The sequence below is a fragment of the Leiobunum rupestre genome, chromosome 7 (assembly GCF_980474605.1).
Source record: "Leiobunum rupestre chromosome 7, qqLeiRupe1.1.hap1, whole genome shotgun sequence".
NCBI classification, from domain to species: Eukaryota; Metazoa; Arthropoda; class Arachnida; order Opiliones; family Sclerosomatidae; genus Leiobunum; species Leiobunum rupestre.
This window is the reverse complement of record NC_143390.1, coordinates 31,578,289-31,597,926: the sequence shown is the minus strand read 5'-3', so window position 1 is coordinate 31,597,926 and position 19,638 is coordinate 31,578,289. Positions and strand designations below refer to the sequence as shown.

The following is a 19,638-nucleotide window of genomic DNA, read 5'->3' as shown; positions in this document are numbered from 1 at the left end:
GTCCGACCAATTTTTAGTAACATTTATTAAAGGTTTTTACAATAGTGGGCCCAACGGTCGGTATAGCTAACACCAAAAACTTGCTATCCAGGAAATTGTTCTTTAATGACTCTTATACGGCTACGACCACTTTCCGACTGTTGGACCCTTTTCCGACCACTTTTGGACTGGCTTGTGCGGTGTTAGAGTTAGCTGGGTGGTAAATTTTAAACGCGGTTACATCATGGACACTGTATGAGATACAGTGTCCATGGTTACATGAAGAGCGGCGGACGTATTTTAAGTCAACGAAGGGCCAAAATTGTAAGACGCGTTTCGGGTACAACGTTAAAACCGCGAATACGACACAACGATTGCTCGTATGTAAAATGTTCATAGAACATTTTTGTAGTAAATAGCCGGCCCTAATGTTCGTAATTAAATTTATAGCCGTACATACAATACTAACGTAGATATTCGCGATTAACCATTACTGTGCACCGGTTTCCACCATAACTATTGCGCGTAAAACAACTATTTCTAACAGTAACCTGTGAAAAGATATGTTTTGTTTGAGTAATTACTCCTAAAATATTTTATTACGCAATTTTGAACCATTCTTCATTTTGTATTAAAAAAAACTAGCTTACTATGATTTGAAAGGAACTCGTTTTCTAGTGCGTTCTTAGCGATTGGAAATTATGGTAAAAGAAAACTATTTCTAACACTAAAATATGAAAAGATATGTTTTCTTTTGTGTATTTACTCTTACACGATGTAATTACGCAATTTTGAGCAATTCTTCAATTTTAATTTAAACTAAGTCGCTTTAAAGATGGCAAAAAATCCGCGTTAGCGGCGAGCTAAAGTCGGCCATTTAATCTTAGGCGAAATAGAGTGTTAGTTCACCAGTGCGGCGCCGATGGCGTAACTTTCGTTGCCAGCCAAACGAAAAGCATGGGCCAAAGGCAGGGGACTTTAAAAGTTCTAATCGGACCAGGCGACAAAATTTCAAAAATCGTTCTAGTTTGTTATCCGATTTCTATGGTTTCCGCGTTTCCGATTTTGACGTCATGTACAATTTTACAACATTGCTTATCCGTTGAGGTAGACAGATGACTTGTGGTCGCAACGTGACAACTTCCAACAAGAGAAGGATTGCGCAAACATTAAATTATCAGTTTTTAAAAACAATCAACCGATTGATAATTCTATTATGTTACTTATAAAATTTATGAAATAACAAAATAATTAACTAAATTTTCCATTAGAAATTGTTTTAAGTCTTTTTCCACATGTGGTAGCTTCAGGTCAAGGGGGTCGCGATCAATAAGATGTTTGAAAAAATATCTGATGACGTCATCCAGATGAGCCTCCGTTGATTTGAAATACGATCTCATCTGGGTGACGTCATGATTTTACATAGCAACGCAAAACCCGTAATATTTTGATAAAAAACCATGCGATCGAGGCAACCTTATAGTTCCCTTTTTTACGAACCTTGGCTTCAGGTAGGTGCCAGTTGCTACATCACGTTGAGCAATGGTCTCAAGGAAAATCCAATGAGGTAGAATAAATAGAGATCCAAATCCGCCTTCCAGGACTTACCGTTTCGCGGGACAGTATTTGTTGAGATGGAGAGTTAGGCCAAAGATAATTTAGACTCGTACCGTAGATTCGAAATCACTCTCTCGCGCGTTGCCGATAGCGTTTACCCACTTCCCGCCGGAACTCAGAAAAAATTCGCTCCATGGTTTGCGCCTTACCGCGCGTGGCAGCACGTGATCGAATTTGGCTGTGCCGCAACCGATGGAGCACGATTTTTCTGAGGTCACATGCCGGAAAAGGGTAAACGCTTCGTAACAAAATCGTCAATGTGAAAGCTCTCAGTATTCGAATCTAGGGTACGAGTTTAAATTATCTTTGGTTAGGCCTAGTAAATGAACTTAATCAAATCGTGTTGGCGCCATCTATAGTGTTATTGGAAAACTAAATCGTAATATATTTTGCAAAAGTATCTGCTTATAGAAACAGATGGCACCAACACGATTGGATAAAGTTGAAACTTAAGCCTAATTCTCCTACTCAAATAAAACGTGTCCCTCGAATCCCAGATTTTATTTGATTTCTATTTATTCTACCTCATTGGGAAAATCTTTCTTATCCGTTGAATCTACTGCCCAACGTTCCAACTGTTACAATCGGGTGAATCTGAGTTGGCCGTGTCGGTTTTTAAGTAATGTTGCAGGTTGCATTTTTAATTTTTAAGCAGACGACATGAAAAATGTGAAAAGTTTTTGATTTCTATCAAAGAAATATTTTTATGTTACATAATTCTGACCTTGGAGGAATAAAACAAGTATACAGGAGTTGCGGAGAGCTGCGAAATCGGTTTCGTCAGTGACCGTGAACTCGTGCGAGACGGAGGGGTTCAAACGCGACTAGCGCCAACTGCATACGGAATTTTGCAACTATTATCGTTTTATATCATTGTTTTCGCGTCGTCTGGTTTGTTTTATTCCTCCAAACAAATACGAGTCATTTTGGAAAAAAGCGCAAAGAATTTAGAAATGTTTCAAAACAAACCAGACGACGTGAAAACAATGCTGTAAAATGATAATAGTTGCAAAATTCCGTATGCAGTTGGCGCTAGTCGCGTTTGAACCCCTCCGTCTCGCGCGAGTTCACGGTCACTGACGTAACCGATTTCGCAGCTCTCCGCAACTCCTGTATACTTGTTTTATTCCTCCAAGTTCTGACGATGGCGTCTAACGTTGGTAAGGATATGATACCATCTCCTACTCTAAGGAACGTTCCTTTCGTTTTTCAGGCATTTAAATCTGAAATTGATGTAAGTTTTGAGAAATACAGGAAAAGGTAGACAAGGCTTAAGACACATTTTACATCCTTAGGGATTGGTTCGCAAGGCTGTCTATGGAAAGGACATAAATCCGCTTGTGTTAAAGTATCACAGTGTTGTTAATCCAAATTGGTAAAATCTTGCAAGTGTAACTGCAGGCTATATTCTCCAAAATGTTCATGTTCATCCCTAATTTAACAGCGAAAATGATGTGAAAACGACAGTTGATCAAGCTTTTAGGGAGGTTTTATTTGAAGCAATTGTAAGGACTTTTTCTTATTATTACAATTTTTTGATGTTAATTAAAATGAATATGAAACAGGGTAATGGTGCAGAAAATAAGAATTTGGAACAAATAATTCAACAGTCAATAGAAGCTGCCGAGAAAGGTACAAAATCTAAATAATCTAACATCAATAATGAGTTTCATGCTGGAGTGATATCTTATATGTGGCTGTAACTGATTTACAGATGCGTGTTCGGGGAGTCTGCCCCTGCTTCTTTTGAGTGATATGTTTGACTCTTTAACATTGGATAAGTGTGAAGAACTGTTTTCTTTAGTAGAGGACCGTGTTGATATATGGAAGAAAGTAAGTCTATCTATTCTTTAATGGTACATATGTAAGAACTCTAAAGTCTCCCTACTTTTAGGACTTTTTCTTTAAACATTGCAAAAATCAACTTCTCAGATCCTGCAATGGTATTACAATAAATTAATTTTTTAAATGATGATATTTCCAACATAATCTCCAATATCTCTTGAATAGATCTTCTCAGAAGGTTATCAAGATCTCAAAACACTGTATTTTGTGGAAGAATTTTAGTTTTTCTTGCAAGATTTTTCCCATTGTCAGAGAGATCTGGATTAAATATTGTCAGTGAATTCAACCTTGACAATGTTACAATTTACAGCACAAAAGATGATGAGATTAGCTGTGAAAAAGAAGAAGCTATGGAAGAAGGAGAGATGAGAGAGATTGAAAGGTTTAAATATATTATTCTTTGCTCTAAAAATTAATTTTAATGTATTATATTTTTAACCCATTTTCAGCAACATCAATGTAGATTACAACCTGTATCGTAAATTCTGGTCGCTTCAAGAATTTTTCCGACAACCATTCCATTGTTACAATAAAGTTGACTGGAAACATTTCACATCGGTACATAATTCTTATATACTTAATTTTCTAAATGATTAAATGTGTATGTTTCAGTATTCATCCAATGTATTGGCAGCGTTTGGCAGTTTTAAGTTAGATGAAATGAAATCAACCAAATGGAAATTACCAGCCAAAACTACAAACACGGATGAAGGAAAACCAGTTTATTTTGCTAAATATTTAACTAGTCAGAAGGTAGTAGATTCCTTAAATGTAAAATAATTGGAAGTTTTATATAAACTAAATTTTTTTTACAAAAGCTCCTGGAGTTGGAATTTAGTGACAGTAATTTTCGAAGATATCTGCTGATCCAATTTCTCATCTTATTTCAGTATTTGCAATCAAACATCAAATTTAAACCGTACGGCTGAAAATGTTCACTTTTAAAAAATTAATATTAATTTAATGTAATTCAATTTTAAAGAGAAACTCATTTATTGACTGACGAACAAAATAAATGGGTAAAAGAGGTAACTGAACTGGTTTACAAGCTATTGAGAGAAACCCCTCCAGATGGAACAAAATTTGCTAAAAATGTTGAAGTATGTTCGTGGAATTTTGGATAATTTGATTCATCTGTTTCAATTTTTGTCTGTATTTAGCACATCTTGTCTCGTGAAGAATATTGGAATAACTGGAAAAATGATGGTTGCCCAGATTTCAAAAGAGCCGGAGATGATTCTGGAAAAAGTGCCGCTAAACCCCATAGGTAAATGTTTTTTCTTCCAATTAAAGTTGCGTATTAAACTCTTCAACTTTATAATATTAGAGTAAAACAAAAACTTGGAGATGAACTTCGAAATGCAACTGCAAATAAGAGAATTTTGATTGGAAAGTATGTTGAATTCTCAATGGGATTTCAAAAAACACCTGTTACGAACGATTTTCTTTTAATTTAGTGCCGAAATGAATAGATTGTGGAATTTATGCCCTGATAATTGGGAAGCTTGTAAATCTCAGAAGAGGAACTTCATGCCTTCACTGGAAACTTACTTTGATAATGCCATTGGTAGAACTGAACCAGTTAAAGTAGAGTGCAAAGAGAAGTACGCTTTCCAGAAGCTTTGCTGGTTATTAGGAGTGTGCGAGTATCAAATTTTGACTACCGAGTCGAGTTCGAGTTTTCAAAAATTTTCTTATCGAGTTCGAGTTTGAAAAACCTACCGAGTTTGAGTTTTAAAATAACCCCTTTTCTAAGCTTCGAGCCCTTAACTAATTTTAAAATTCTTAACGAGTTATAGGCTTTTAACGACTTTCCATTAAATTACTTCATCACTTTCATGCATGATTGATTACTTGTAACTTGTAATACTAATTATTAAGTTAGAGTTGACAAGTTGGAAGAAATATTAACTTTTATTGACGAAATGACAATCGGTGGAGTTTCCATAGTATTTTATTTTAATTCTGAAACCAAAAGTATTTTATTTAAATTCTGAAACCAAAAGTAAAACTTAAAACGACGCAGCCAATACAAAATTCGAGATATCTCGCATGATTTTATGAAAACCAGTTGCAGATGAAGTATGACGTTGAAGGTTTTTTGTGAGCCCTAATCGGTGGAGAGTTATGACTCGTTAAGAAGAACGAAAGCTCAGCGAGTTTTTCCATTTTTGATCCCAGTATTCAAACTCGATTTGAGTAATGGGTTTAAACGAGTGCTCGCATAGCCCTGAAACTCTGTAATACGAAAACTGCTTAACAAGTTTTTATTGAGATTAACCTTGGACAAATTTTAAACTCGAAAGTTTGGAGTTTCTGGACAAGGCTTATTTAAGCGAGTGTTCGCATACCCCTACTGGTTATCTTAAGATGATTAAATTTCTGTTACAGGTTGATAAATGACAGTCAGTTTTCGTGGCGCGCCTTACGTTTGCTATCTCACAAAAGTCCTCATTTCTTCACTCAAAGTAATCAACCCATTGTTCCATTACCAAAATACCTTGAAAATATGGTGAACAAATTAGCCAAAGAATTACCGCAAAATGTAAAATATCAAAAAAGAAAACGTTGATTATTTATTTATTTATTTTATTAAAATGGATAATAAAAGAATTTATCACCTTTTGTATTGTTTAGCAATGTCAGGGTATGTCTGATGATCAAATTAAACAAGATATTGCCACTAGTGGTGCTGAAGACAATAGCGATGATGAATTTTTACGAAACAACGAAGAACCAACATCAGACTCTAAAAATGATACATCCGAAGGTAAAATAAATGTAATAATTTTTGAGAATTTGGGCTTGTCTGAAACTTCTCTCTCATTAGTTGCTGCGGATGGGGGAGATACTCAAGAAATTGCTTCCGATTTGGTTACGAAAGAGCTCTTAAGTTTGGTTGCTGAAGAATTGAAAGGAAATTGGAAGTTGCTGAAACTAATATTTCAAGAAGATGAAATACTATACTTCGCAAGCGAAACCAGCGATGTGACGGAACAAGGAAGAAAAATGCTCATGGTTTGGATGGAACAGGATCCTGAAAATGCAACTTGTACAGCCCTCAAAAATGCAGTGGAAAAAGCTGGATTACCAAAACTAAAATGTTTATAAAAAGCAATTATGTTATTCTTAATTTTAAGCAATTAATCATTGTCATTAATAAAATTTTTAACATTGAATTAACTTCACTTTGTTTTTTTCTTGCTTTTATTTCATACAAAAATGTCATTTCATTTCAAATGACTGCACAAAGTAAAAATGGATCACGTACAATAACCCTCACTGGATATTACACTTAAAACATGGAATTCCGGTATTTTTATGCCATAATTAGTATTTAAAATTTGTACAGTTTAATAACTAATATTGGGTATTTCTGGTGTGCCTTAGTACGGTGACAATATAAACAATCGAAAAGTTATCGCATCCTCCATGTGATTGATTATACAACCTCAAACCTAGGCTTACCCTTCTTTTTGCATCAAAATAGATAAATCTACATGAAGCGACTTTCGCTTTAATTATAAATTTGCCATAATTTTTATAAGTTTTGATATAAGCTTATTATTTCTTTTCGCAGCAACATGTAATCTAGTATTCTGACCATAATTTTTAATGCAAATTAAAGTTATTTTAGTGGCTTTCAACACATTAGATAAGAATCGGGACTAGATGATTACAAATGGGGAATTCAAACACACTAAAGGCAATTACCAGTCACAGGATTATTTAGAAAAGGGAATGATTTTTTTTGTTAAATCTAAGGCTTTCTTAATTCTTTTATTCCCCAGAAGCAGAAAGATTTGGTCTTTGTAAACATTGACTTATTTATACATCAATATTGTTAAGTTCGGGTATAACCCAACAATATTTCTTAAGTAGCATTTTGTACAGCTATGATTAATGTAGATAAAGGTTGCTTAAAAACCCTACTGCTTGGGCTCCTTTAAATTACCATACATACAAAGCGAAATATCATTTATCTCTTTTTTCCTAGTGTTAAGAGTTTCTATATAGATATCATTTTCATTCCTTCGAGATTTTAAAAAACTATCGTTTATATTCTGAAAGTCAAGATTTAACCAACAATTCAATTCAAGGCTGGAAAAAGGGTAGAGTTTGAGCCTCTGCTTACCTCTGAAAAGTCTTAAGTGGTTTTTTTATAGTTTTCTTGGCCACATGGGCGGTTTTTTAGTACCTTCGCAGAGATCAAACTGAAGAAGCTAAAAGTTGTCTAAATAGTCTAATAACACGATATTAGCTAAAATTCGCAATATTGCTAAAAACTAACGCATCAATTATAAAAGATAATAATTACTCGCAATTTTTGGTCCAATATAAGAAAAATCGTACACCTGACAAAGTAATTACAGCTCTACCAAAAATAAACCCTGTACAAGAGGAGTCTCGGTGGAGTTTGATATAAAAATGATCACGAACATTATTACAAGCACACTTCTATATAAAAGTTGGAATAATAGCTTCTCAGAAATGAAAAGTCTATGATCTCTCGCTTCACCAAATTAGCAATTCTTTACCCCTGCTACACTGATTGTTCAAAGCGAAATGAAATTTCCTTCGCTATATAAAAGCGTTCCACGAATTAAAAACGTGATAGTAACAAACTGTTACTGGTCATAGAATTAATCGAGTCTTTATTCTAATAGGCAATCGACGCTTCCTTATACTCCGAACCCTCAAGCGTGAAGAAATCTTCTAGCTTCCATTGCAATGTTTCAAACGTTGGTCTTTTCATAGGATCCTTGTTCCAGCACTCTAACATAATATCGTAAAGAGTGGCTGGACAACCAGGAGGACAAGGCATACGGTAACCGTGTTCCACTTGATGAAGAACTTCAGCATTTGTCATACCTAATTTTCAAATGACAAAAGACCATCAGTTCCAAATACAATAATTATTTTTCCCTGTAATGTAATAAAAAAAAAGAAGTTAAGTACCTGGATAAGGTATTCTTCCATATGTGACCAGCTCTGTTAACAGAATTCCAAAGGACCACACATCGGACTTAATAGAGAATTTACTGTAGTTAGCCGCTTCAGGAGCAGTCCATTTGATAGGGAACCTAGCACCAACTCTAGCCTCATATTCATCCTCCTATATTCAAAAATGTATAATTAAATATAAACAATAACACTTCAAAAATACACTAATTAAAAAAAACATTACCTTAATTAACCTAGCCAGTCCAAAATCAGCTATCTTCACAATGTTGTTTTCACCTACAAGTATATTTCTGGCCGCCAAATCTCTGTGGATATAGTTCTGAGATTCCAAATAGGCCATTCCAGCCGCTATTCCCGCAGCCATGTCTATTAGTTGGGCTAATTTCAAGCCCCTACCTTTGCCTGTGAAACGAAAAGAAATAAAATAGTGAAATAAAGAGGGTGGGAATGGAAGAAATGCCGGAAATTTTGGCAAAGCTCCTTAAAAGCTACGCTTGTCTAGTCACCAAATAAGTTGACAGTCAAGTCAGAGATAAGGAATAGGTTATAATCTTCCTCTCTCCCAGCTATGAACCCTACAGTCAACTTATCCTGGCTTGGAAACTATAGTAGGTGTATTTCTCAGACTAACCTTGGAGGTATTCTAACAGGCTACCATGTTTCATGAGCTCTGTGATGATATAAATGGGTTCCTCTACCGTACAGACAGCATAGAGTTGAACCAATTTTGAATGGCGAAGTTTTTTCATTATTTGAGCTTCGGCTAAAAAGTCTTTCGGGTCCATTGTACCTATTGACAATAGTAAAAAAAACATTCAAAGTTTATTTCCGCTATTCAAGTACTCTTAAAGTTTATTCAACAACAGGTGGAAAAAAGATAATTTACCAGATTTTAAGGTTTTGATCGCCACTGGAGTAGTATTGTTCCATAAGCCCTCCCAAACTTCACCAAATTGGCCTTGACCCAATTTGCGAACGAATTTGAGGGTAGTTTTATCAATTTCCCATTGGTCCCTAGTGCTATGGGAAAGACCTCCAGTTGTTGGCTTTTCAATCTAAACAAAATGGTCAAATCAGTAAATCAGATTCCGAACCATATGATGCTACACAAGTATCAAATTCACTAACCTGGACACAAGGCTTCCGCAAGTTAACACAAAGACCATCTGCATCCTTGCTGTAATGTTCTACTAACTCCTGCAGTGTCCTAAAAGTGGTCCTTCTTGCAATGAAGAAACCACCTTCGTCCAACTGCCGTATCCTGTAATGCTTAACAGTGTCCCCATCTCGAACTGAAATATAAATACTAGGATTTAGTGGAATTTACTATATAAACATTGGTCTGCCCCAGTAATTAGTTTTATAATGGGCTAAAATATAATTCGGGATAGCGAATATTGGTGTAATTTTGGAACCTTTGTGAGAGTTATCACATTATTTTAAAATAACATCTAAATCCATACTACAAAGCACCATACATCAATTTATCTACAGCAGGAATCAATAACACAACAGGTCTATCATTCATATTGGATGGTTCCAGGAAGAATCTAGCGTTGGTTAAAATTACAGATGCAAATAGCCCGATTTAAAAATATTTCATACCTTTCTATGCATTATAGTAATACTATCAGTAAAGTAAGTTATAAGCAAGACACGTCCTACTATACTAATTAAAATTTTCTACTAATGTATATTTCAAAATAGACCTATTTAAATCAAATCACAGCTAAGGTGGCTGAGAACTCTCCATTAGCTAATATACAACTAAGCTTCCCAATAGTTGTCTTTGTAACCCCCAGAAATAGAAAATTCAAAGGCTTTTTAAAATGTAAAACAAACATTTACTCAGGCAAAAAAATAATTATTGAATCATAACAGAAAATTTACTATTACAAAGAATCGTCTTCCAATTTGAGACAAAAATATTTTATACCCATTATTTATCGCCATCGAACCATAGATAAATATAATCATTATGCTATATAAAATGTATCTATTAATTAAGATATATCTTATTTGTCTATGATAAAACCAGAAGTAAATGAACCGCAGTTATCAGACTGCTATACTCCCCATGTTGGAGGCGTTTTCCTTATGAAGTTACATTTTGACCTCGAATTGGAAATTTTGCGCTCTCTTAGGACGAAAAACAAAACTTTTTTCTTTTTATGAAACCATTTTTTATACATAGAAATAGCTATACCAACAATTCCCAAGTGCAATTTATCGCGTCAAATGACGAGAATGGAAATGAGCTTTTATTTGACTCTATTTTCTGATCATTTTCATAAGGAAAACGCCGTCCGATTCTGAGCGCTATTTCGATAACTTCGGCAGGGTTGTTGATTTTTTTGATTTTTTAAAAAAAATCAAAAACATTGATTTTTTTGATTTTAATCAGATTTTTTTGATTTTAATCGATTTTTTTATTTTTTATTAATTTTTAGATTTTTGTCACTTATTAAAAGCAATATATAGGCCTAAGCTTATTGATATAATTATTATTTTTGTATAAATAATATTCAATAGTAGACAGTTTTATCATGTCAAAAATTATTTATTCCAAGAAATAAGTATATTTGTATCACAGGAGTAACCTTGAAGTAAAACTAAACTGTGAGAAATAAGGCACTATCACAGGCCAATCGCCAGTTTAAAAATTAAATGGCTGGGGTGTTAGTGGCCCTGGTGAAAACTTAATTAATTCAAAGTTTTTCCCTTCAAGATTTATAGTTCTTTATTTAACACTCCAAAATTTTGAAATACCCATAATAACTAACCTATTAAGCCTATGCCCTAGCACATATTGTCAAGAGTAGATAATTTGACCATAAATTATGAAAGCCTGATTTTGAAGGTTAAAAATGGTAAGTGGCCAGTGGCCAGTTTTTTAATTAAACTACCTAGGCTCTACTGGCCACAGGTCCAGTTTAAAACAATTCCTTATTTCTCAGCCTCCGAGAGTCCATTATTTTCAAAAAACCAAAAATGAGGTTGGGAAGGGATCGTGGTAGTGATAGGTAATAGTGTAATATAATGACAAAACAGGTCTAAAATATAATAATTCAATAGTAAATCTCTCATTTATGGAAAGTTAATACCTTTTAAACAATCTTTTATAGGAACAGATTTAAATCAACTTGATTTTTATCAAACAACCCTGAACTTCGGTTCATTTACTTCTGATAAAACTAGTCAAGTAGCTACAAATAGACATAAAAATTCGTTTATAACCTATGGTTTTATGTCAAACTTAAATATTTCAAGTAACTTATGGCAATACAATAAATAATACGAAAATAACCACTAGGAGGACTATTAAAATGTATACCTGAAAGTGAATAGTCATTCCTCCTGCTTTCACTATCTCTAATAAGAAAAGCGCCGTGCTCATTTTCGGGTAAAAGCAACTTCTTTTCAGCTTCTATCCTTTTAATGCGACCAAAGTACCATCTGAAAATAAAGCAATTTCCATAAGCGATCTGTATGGTAATTCGTAACGTCGGAAACACCAAAAATACCAAAAGCGCATCATCAAAATGCAAGGTCGCACGCATTCAAATAAGTGCGAAAGAATTTGCGCGCCAATTCTAACGTCAAAAATGTGACAGGCATAAATCCTACCCTAAAAGGTTTGATAAGTGGAGATTCTCGTCGCGGGTGTAAAGTTTATTCAACTAAAACAAATTGTCATCTCTCCAAGTTTCAACGACTCCTTTAATCATTGGGAAGAAGCACCCGACAACTGGGAACGCACCCCCAATTAAATTAATTATAAATACAAGTACAGTGGGAGTTTTCTGGTACGAGGAAACTTAAAGATGAGTAATATGCCTATCCATTAGGCTCAACCGCAGTTACGTTCAAAACATTCTCTTATTCCAGTTGGGCGTACAGAGAACATTTTACCCAATTTAAATGAGTAATTATTTAATACCACCAAAACTTCCCATTTCTACCAAACATTTTTACCACAAGAAATTTATTATTACTGTAGTAGTATTAGTTTAACTTGTAATTTAGATAATATCTTCACGTGTCATTTAGACTTTGCTATTGCGAGAAATGTTAAAAGGTAGTATAAATCAATCGTATAAATTAAATTTTGTATCCGTCGTTGATTTTAACTTTAGTTTAGTATAAATCAAGTTTATTTTTTATATGAAATTTACACAATATAATGTATACATGTTTAGGAAGGATGACCAGTCTAATTTACCCACGGGCACGAGAGGGGGAAGGAAAAACGACACCAGCGTTCGCTTCAATAGCGTCGGGTGACGTAAGATTTAGGGAACCAATGAGATACTAGACTAAAAGTCGCTAGATGACTTGGGTATTAGCCTAGCTGATTATTATTATTATTATTACTAATTTGATTCTTTATAGGGGAAGAACTTCTTCCGAAGAAGTTTATTGCTATAGCATGAAGGGGATTAGAAGCAACGCTATATATCGTCTCAACATAGTAATTCTCCCGAAATGTTGGTTCACCTAGTTTCACATTTCTGTCACCAGCTTTATCACAAGCTAGGGTAACTGGCGCTCGTTACGTGAAAAACCAGTTAGGTATAATTAAAGGGAGTATAATATACTCTAGCCAAAAGAGAAAAAATGCTAAGCAATTACTACTAAATGAATAAAAATGGCATATTCCGTACCAAAAAAAGTCGATTCGCTGGCTAAAGAGAGTCGCGCTTATAATCAATACACATACTTTAGCATACCATTAATTCCGTAAAATATGGGGCACAGCCTAGGAGTCCCTGGATGGTAATATTTCACACGGACCAACAAGCGGAGGGGGGAAGGTACCTAGTCCCTTTAATTGGTTCCCGCCAAGAGGAGCCAACCAAGTTCGCGGAGGAAGCATCGTCGAAGAATTGTAATTACTACTCATAAATAAGCGGCGTCCCAAGAAATAACGCCAAAACCATTAAAAGTTCCGCGCGGGAATTTCTTTTCCAATTAAAGGCCTCGGTACAATCTGGCTTAATGAAATAGTAATTGTGATGAACAGTTTGCGGCCAGAATCCACCAGCACCGTTAGCGAAGGGATAAAAAAATGAATTTCCATGAAATAAGGGGGCTTCATTCTTAAAGGTCCTGTCCAACCGACCCCAGAAGGGCGGCTGCCGTTCCCCTAGGACCAGACTTATCTTTGAAGTTTCATCTCTACTAACGCCTCAAAACTAACGAAACAAAATCAGACTGAAAAGATGCCAACAGGCCCGGACTGGCTCCTTTGGGGGCCCTCGGCTTGAGACTGAAAAGGGGCCCCCTTACCGGGCGGTGGGAGGATATGGAATAAAAATCTATTATTTAAATTTATTAGAAGCAATTTGGTTATCGCCGACTGACACTGAAAAACCCTAAAACATTTATAGGAATATAGGAAATTCAACAGTCGATTTATAGGATAATATAGGAGTATTATCTTTGATAATATAGGAACACATAGGAAAATTTACATAAATCAAATTTAAATTTGTTTTAATATATAAGGAACTTCTTTTAAGCAGACGACGATATTCTTAATTCCATTCAGTGCAGTTTTTTGGAGAAGCAGTTTACATTTTATCAAAGGGATTTAGTACATTGAACGCCATCTGTGTTACGAAAAGCGAGCTAGGCACGCGGGAAATTCGAAAAAAACCGCGCTAAATACAAAATAGTATCTAATTATAGGAAAAATGGTTAATTTATAGGAAAATAAAGAAAAGCATTGTAATATAGGAAAGTTATAAAATAAAGGAAGAATGGTCACCCGGAGCAATCCCTATCCTTTAATAGGAGAAAATATAAGGAGTCGTGTTGTGAAACACAACATGGTCGCGTCTGTAGAAATAGGCGGAACAAATAAATTAACCGTCAAATTTTCGATTAATCATAAAAACTTTGGTTAACTGTTTAATTACGAACATTTTATACGAATAAACAACGATTTAACATGCAAAAATAATCGTTTTTTCTGATATTTTTTTATAATTGTCGGTTATGAATAAAAATAAATAATTGGATAATTTCTTATTCAAACGCCGATCTCTACGCGTCTGTCTTGTCAGTGAGAGAATGGGTCTAACAAAGTGTATTTTGCCCCGCCAATTACGTCATATAAATAGCGCCAACATGATAATGTGTAGCTTTGACGTCATAACGCCGCTTCAAGTGCCAAAAAAAATCTTTTTATCAGTCACAAATCCCCCTTACGACGGCATCACGGTGACGTATTAAAATTGTCTGAAAGCACGACTCCTTAGATTTTACTCCATTTACCTTGTACGAAAACTGTCTAAGGTTGTCCGTGTTCTTAATATGAAAATTTCAAACCCACCCCGAGTTCCCGGAAAACGAACGCTTAACCATGAAAAGCAATTTCTTTCAACAATAAATGATACGGTTGAATGGAGTCCTTAGAATAATAACGAAACAAAACTCGGTCAAACAAAATTTTCCCATTGAAAATGCGCGAGTTTAGGACAAAAACAAAATGATAATTAAATATTTCATTTTCTTAAATACGTATTACCCTAACAATGGCGAAAAATAAAACGTAATTAAGGAAACGAAACTTTTTCGTAATGTACGGTTAAAGTTTAAATTACCCGCATAGTAGTTTCATACGGCTCCCGAAACATTTTTATTTTGCCAAGAATAGGAAAAAAAAATTTCCGGAACTTCCAAGTCCGTCGCCAAATAAAAAAAACTTTCAAAAAGTTCCATATCCGAAGAAGGGCGCCGCATTTTCATCATAAATAAAACTCGGGAGAATATACGATCCGCAACCAAAAAACTCAATAAAATCCAATTTAAAACGGGAAAAGGAGTGTCAATCATTTGGAATTTTTTTTGTTTATCAAAAAATAAGAAAGGAACAATATAAATTTCAAAATTGAAAAGAATCTCGATATATTTAGTTGCTGTGGTTCATATAATTCTTGTTTCGTAAATATAAACAAAACTCCTTTCAAAAATGTTAACGTTTATTAATTTTTTTGCCAGCGCTAAACTAAACCGAAAGGGTGGGGTCTTTATAGAATTTATGGGCCGTATTAAAACGGAGAATTAAGTGTAGATGGCGTGGCATTAGCGCATCTTCGCGTAATTAGTTTTAAACCCTACATGGGAAATATACGACTGAAAAATTTTGTGGGAGGAGGAAGAGTGGTTCGTTAAGGCTAATCACGTTAGAAACATTAATTAAAGTTTATTCTTACATAAATAATGAGGACGAGTTTAATTACGCAATGGGGAAGACATTTTCAAGTAAATTTAAACGGTAGAAAACCATACGAGCTGGACTTGATTATAGGCTCGTGTGAACTTATTCGGCTAATCTGTATTACTTGGGAGTCAATTCCATTTCGTAGGACCTCACGTATCTCCCAAGTAGACCACGACTTCGTAATAATATTCAATTATAAGACTTATCTAATTAAACCTTCCGAAATTATTCGCCAACGTTAACAGGGTTAGGCTGGTTTAAACCAAGTGGTTTTATTTAAACTTTGCTACGATTCACTCTCAATTATTCCCAATTATTTGTACATTTTCTTACCAAAACGCTACGAAACTAAAACCAAAACGTCTTCTTGGCCTAAATAAAAACTAAAACTAAAACTTCGTTCCTGGCGCGACTGGTAATATTCAAAACTGAAGATAAATCTACAGCTACAAATTTTAAAGCGATACTGCGGTTTTCTAGTTGATTATTGGCTAATAATAATCAACTAGGAACAGATTAAGTATCTAAACTTGTGTTTTTGTTTAAAGTCTTTAACAAATATGTTAATGAGAGTCAAAAGAAGTGTAAGTCCTTTAAGTGAAGTCACAGAAAATATAAAAGGTATTTTTTTTTAATCTGGGCATATAATTTGGGTACTTTATTTTTTTTAACTTAAATTAAATTTTAGTTAATTAACAACAGTATGTACAGTTAAAAACAATTAACACAAGCGAAAAGTAATATAAGACAAGACAGTGTTTTAAAAAACCTGGTTAAAACCAAAAAAAAAACCGGTTTTTCCCCAACCCTGAATGTTAACTTCTGTAATGGTGTTTTTAATTAAAAAAAATGGTAATTATATTAGATATAGCTAACTTTATAGAAAAATGAAATCAGATCAGCGAAGCGTAGAACACGCGTACGATAGAGTGGCTAAAGGGATAAGTTGATAAAATATGTACGAAATTCAATATTTAAGTGGAAGTGCGAGTTGGATAAAGAACGACCATAAACAAAATTCGGCGAAGCGTAACTGTTTCATCGTTAAGAATAAAACTGATCGCGCAAAAGAAGGCCTCTATCGAAATTCTTTCATTTAATTTTTCTATTTTTTTTTAAGTTAAACTGAAAGAGATATTATCGCCAACCATGACGAAATCTCAAACACGGTAATTTCCTATTTTCGTTTATGGGTTAACGTTGTTTTTTGTTAAGAGGATTTTTTTATTTTTGAAATTTTTCAAAAACCGCGAAACCTTGAATGCTCGAACTTACTTCGATTCTTTAGAAATGTGACTAAAAAGTAGCACCCTGAACTTCTGAAAAAGGTTCAAACTAAATGGGCCTATAAGTAAGAAGGTCACCATATTACGTATGCAAAATTTCGCGCCAAAGGTCAACGAAAGCTTACAGAAAAATAAATACGTGGGGAAAATTTAAATTTAGATTTCAGTCTTATATTTAAATTGAATTAGTTAACATTAGAACCGATTTTTAATATAAACTGGAATACGAAATATATTTATAATTAAATTCTTCAACTTAAAAATTAATTAAAGATTAGTGAAGAATATATTTAGTGAAATTATTCAACTGAATATCAGTTTTAAATGATTTTTAAAATAAGTTTTATATTCATAACTAAATTCTTTAACTAAATATCAGTTTTAAATGATTATTAAGAGAAGTTTTATATTCATAAATTATTTAACTAAATATCAGTTTTAAATGATTATTAAATTAAGTTTTATATTCATAACTAAATTCTTTAACTAAATATCAGTTTTAAATGATTATTAAAATAAGTTTTATATTCATAACTAAATTCAAGATCAGTTTTAAATGATTATTAGATTAGGTTTTATATTCATAACTAAATTATTTAACTAAATATCAGTTTTAAATGATTATTAAATTTAACTTTGTAGGGCACTGGGTAAAAAGCTAATATAATACCGTGTATATACGACATAATTTAGTTTAGTCACGTTTATAACTCTATAACGAGTGACTTCACGTTAGGTATCACCACCGTGAACACTCTACATTAATCGTCCACTATTCCCCAGTCAATCGATGAACGCAGTCCCGGAGAAACCCTTTGTTTTTCAGTTAGCGCTTAATGATTTCGGGGGAAGAGGGGGAGAGCTTCCCGGAATAATTAACCGTTCAAAAATGACATTTTCTGAGTCACGCGAAATTCCCCAGAAGCCGAAATATCTCGAGGGAGTCTAGCTTTCGTATAACTATATAAAGACGACTCAACATGAGGCGCTAAAAATCGTTAAATACCCAATTCCCGGGGGTAAATAAGGCGAGCGGATGAGTCGGAATAAAATTAAAACGAGGACTCGGATGTACTTAACAATCTTGCCCAACTAAACTATCAGCACGGCCGAGTGGCTTTGCCGCGCCGCGTACAATTTTGGGAGACTGGTCCCGCTGATAGCTGCCCGAGGACCCTTCCGAAGCGCGCGTATTCGCTAGTTTCACGGGCCAGTAAGCCCGAATTACGAGGGAGCGCTGTCCGCTCTATGTTACCACGGTGGATGGCCACGCAATGACCTTGACGTACCTAGACGAGGTCATCTCAATTTCCAAAGAAAAAATTAAGAAAATCTTCCGAAGAGACTAATCGAGGCGTCTTTCTCGTCGCGAGCTCAATCAACTCGTCGAAAAGAGCGGCTAATCACGGCTATTTGGTTATTTTTCGCGCTCAGCGGCCAGGAAAATGAGCGGATGACATTCTACTCGCCGCGAGATAGCAGTTCTCAAAGAACGTTTCCTTAATTATCTCCGCATTCTCTCAAATTATTCTCGAAATTAGTTCTAAGTTTCCGTCAACATACTTTGTGATGGGTAACCATTATTTTGTTTTCAAAATGACTATATTTTTCAATGTTACAAATGATTGTTTTTAAGCAAATTTAACCAAAATCGGAATAAAGATTGACGTACTTCAAATAATGAAAATTTCGGTCTTTGCTCCGTTTGTTTTAATGAAACGAACCTTTGAATGCGTTTCGTTTCCGCTTTCAACTCTGATAACGAAGAGTAAAGTCGTTAAACTACTGGCACTTAGCGCAAATAACAATAGTAGGAGAGTTAATTTAACTCCGGACATCAATGCAGAGGTACAAACATTATCGGCTGTAAATTAGCTGACTAAACGCTGTTTCTTGGATAACAGGCTGTGCATATAGTAAAATGAGATTACTTGGAACAACGTGATATCGAGTGAGTTATAGATAAAAATAGAAAAATGAAAATGGCTACAAAGGCTTCATATCTGTTGTACTTAAAGTACTTAATATTAAAGTAGTTAATTTTCTATGAATCCATTTTCAAGTAACATTTAATAGCCGATAAGTTATCTATCATAACAGTAGTGTATATGGTAAAATCACTGTCATATCATTTTATTATAATTTTTCATTAAAAAACGTTTGCAAGAGCATATCCGAATGTTTTTTTTTTTTTCATTTTACGTGATACATATTTCCCATCCCAAATCGAATATTGTGGTTTTTTATTTATATACACTCGTAACCCCCTGTCTTTAAAATGTATGATCTAGCTTCTGAAGTCTGGCCAACAATATATTATCATTAGTTAGTTAATCGCTTATTGGCCCATACCGATATTTTAAAATTAGGCCGATATATCAGTGCATCCCTACATTTAATGAAGTCCTTAATCGTGGTATATTTTAAATACGAACAAACAAAGTTAATTTATAATTAAGAATGATTTTAGGATATGCATAGGGGAATGCAATATAGCTTAAAAATCCGAAAGAAGGCTATTGTAAATAGACTGCAATTATTTGTAAGATAGCTTCAGTGCTCCAAGTTTGTAATACCTACGCTTCACCAGGGTTCGTACAAAATTTCCGGAATTAAATTCCCTGACATTTCCAGGTTTTCCCCGACTAAATTGCCAAATTTCCCTGACCATTTTTGTAGAATAAATTTATGTTTTGAGGTAAAATCTTGAAAAATGTC

General features: G+C 34.3%; 2 protein-coding genes across 2 annotated transcripts in view; one reads left to right on the top strand and one right to left on the bottom strand.

The window, feature by feature from the left end:
• The first annotated feature begins 2,266 nt into the window (after positions 1 to 2,266).
• Positions 2,267 to 6,624, top strand: Hpr1 (THO complex 1-like protein Hpr1). The gene is made up of 18 exons (XM_090154704.1): positions 2,267 to 2,320; positions 2,740 to 2,830; positions 2,892 to 2,971; positions 3,041 to 3,101; positions 3,162 to 3,228; positions 3,311 to 3,429; positions 3,491 to 3,539; positions 3,607 to 3,823; positions 3,891 to 3,999; positions 4,054 to 4,194; positions 4,260 to 4,360; positions 4,424 to 4,541; positions 4,602 to 4,708; positions 4,769 to 4,834; positions 4,899 to 5,045; positions 5,833 to 5,986; positions 6,079 to 6,211; positions 6,272 to 6,624. The coding sequence occupies exons 2-18, from the start codon at positions 2,741 to 2,743 to the stop codon at positions 6,550 to 6,552; spliced, it is 2,040 nt and encodes a 679-aa protein (XP_090010830.1). The 5' UTR covers positions 2,267 to 2,320; position 2,740; the 3' UTR covers positions 6,553 to 6,624.
• A 16-nt stretch (positions 6,625 to 6,640) lies between these two features.
• Src42A (Tyrosine-protein kinase Src42A) overlaps positions 6,641 to 19,638 on the bottom strand; it is a 52,967-nt gene continuing 39,969 nt past the window's right edge. Inside the window, exons 2-8 of the mRNA XM_090154703.1 lie at positions 11,741 to 11,862; positions 9,535 to 9,698; positions 9,293 to 9,461; positions 9,038 to 9,196; positions 8,630 to 8,808; positions 8,401 to 8,557; positions 6,641 to 8,313 (exon numbers count right to left, since the gene is read on the bottom strand). Coding sequence (XP_090010829.1) covers positions 8,102 to 8,313; positions 8,401 to 8,557; positions 8,630 to 8,808; positions 9,038 to 9,196; positions 9,293 to 9,461; positions 9,535 to 9,698; positions 11,741 to 11,862 — 1,162 coding nt within the window. The 3' untranslated portion in view covers positions 6,641 to 8,101. The remainder of the gene's footprint in view (positions 8,314 to 8,400; positions 8,558 to 8,629; positions 8,809 to 9,037; positions 9,197 to 9,292; positions 9,462 to 9,534; positions 9,699 to 11,740; positions 11,863 to 19,638) is intronic.

What these genes read in the sequence shown, in the direction of transcription:
- Hpr1 (XM_090154704.1), top strand. Translation starts at nt 2,741, where the DNA reads ATGGCGTCTAACGTTGGTAAGGATATGATACCATCTCCTACTCTAAGG. An exon ending in AAGAGAATTTTGATTGGAAA is followed by an intron (nt 4,835 to 4,898) that starts GTATGTTGAATT and finishes CTTTTAATTTAG; the next exon opens with TGCCGAAATGAATAGATTGT. An exon ending in AAAGTAGAGTGCAAAGAGAA is followed by an intron (nt 5,046 to 5,832) that starts GTACGCTTTCCA and finishes TTTCTGTTACAG; the next exon opens with GTTGATAAATGACAGTCAGT.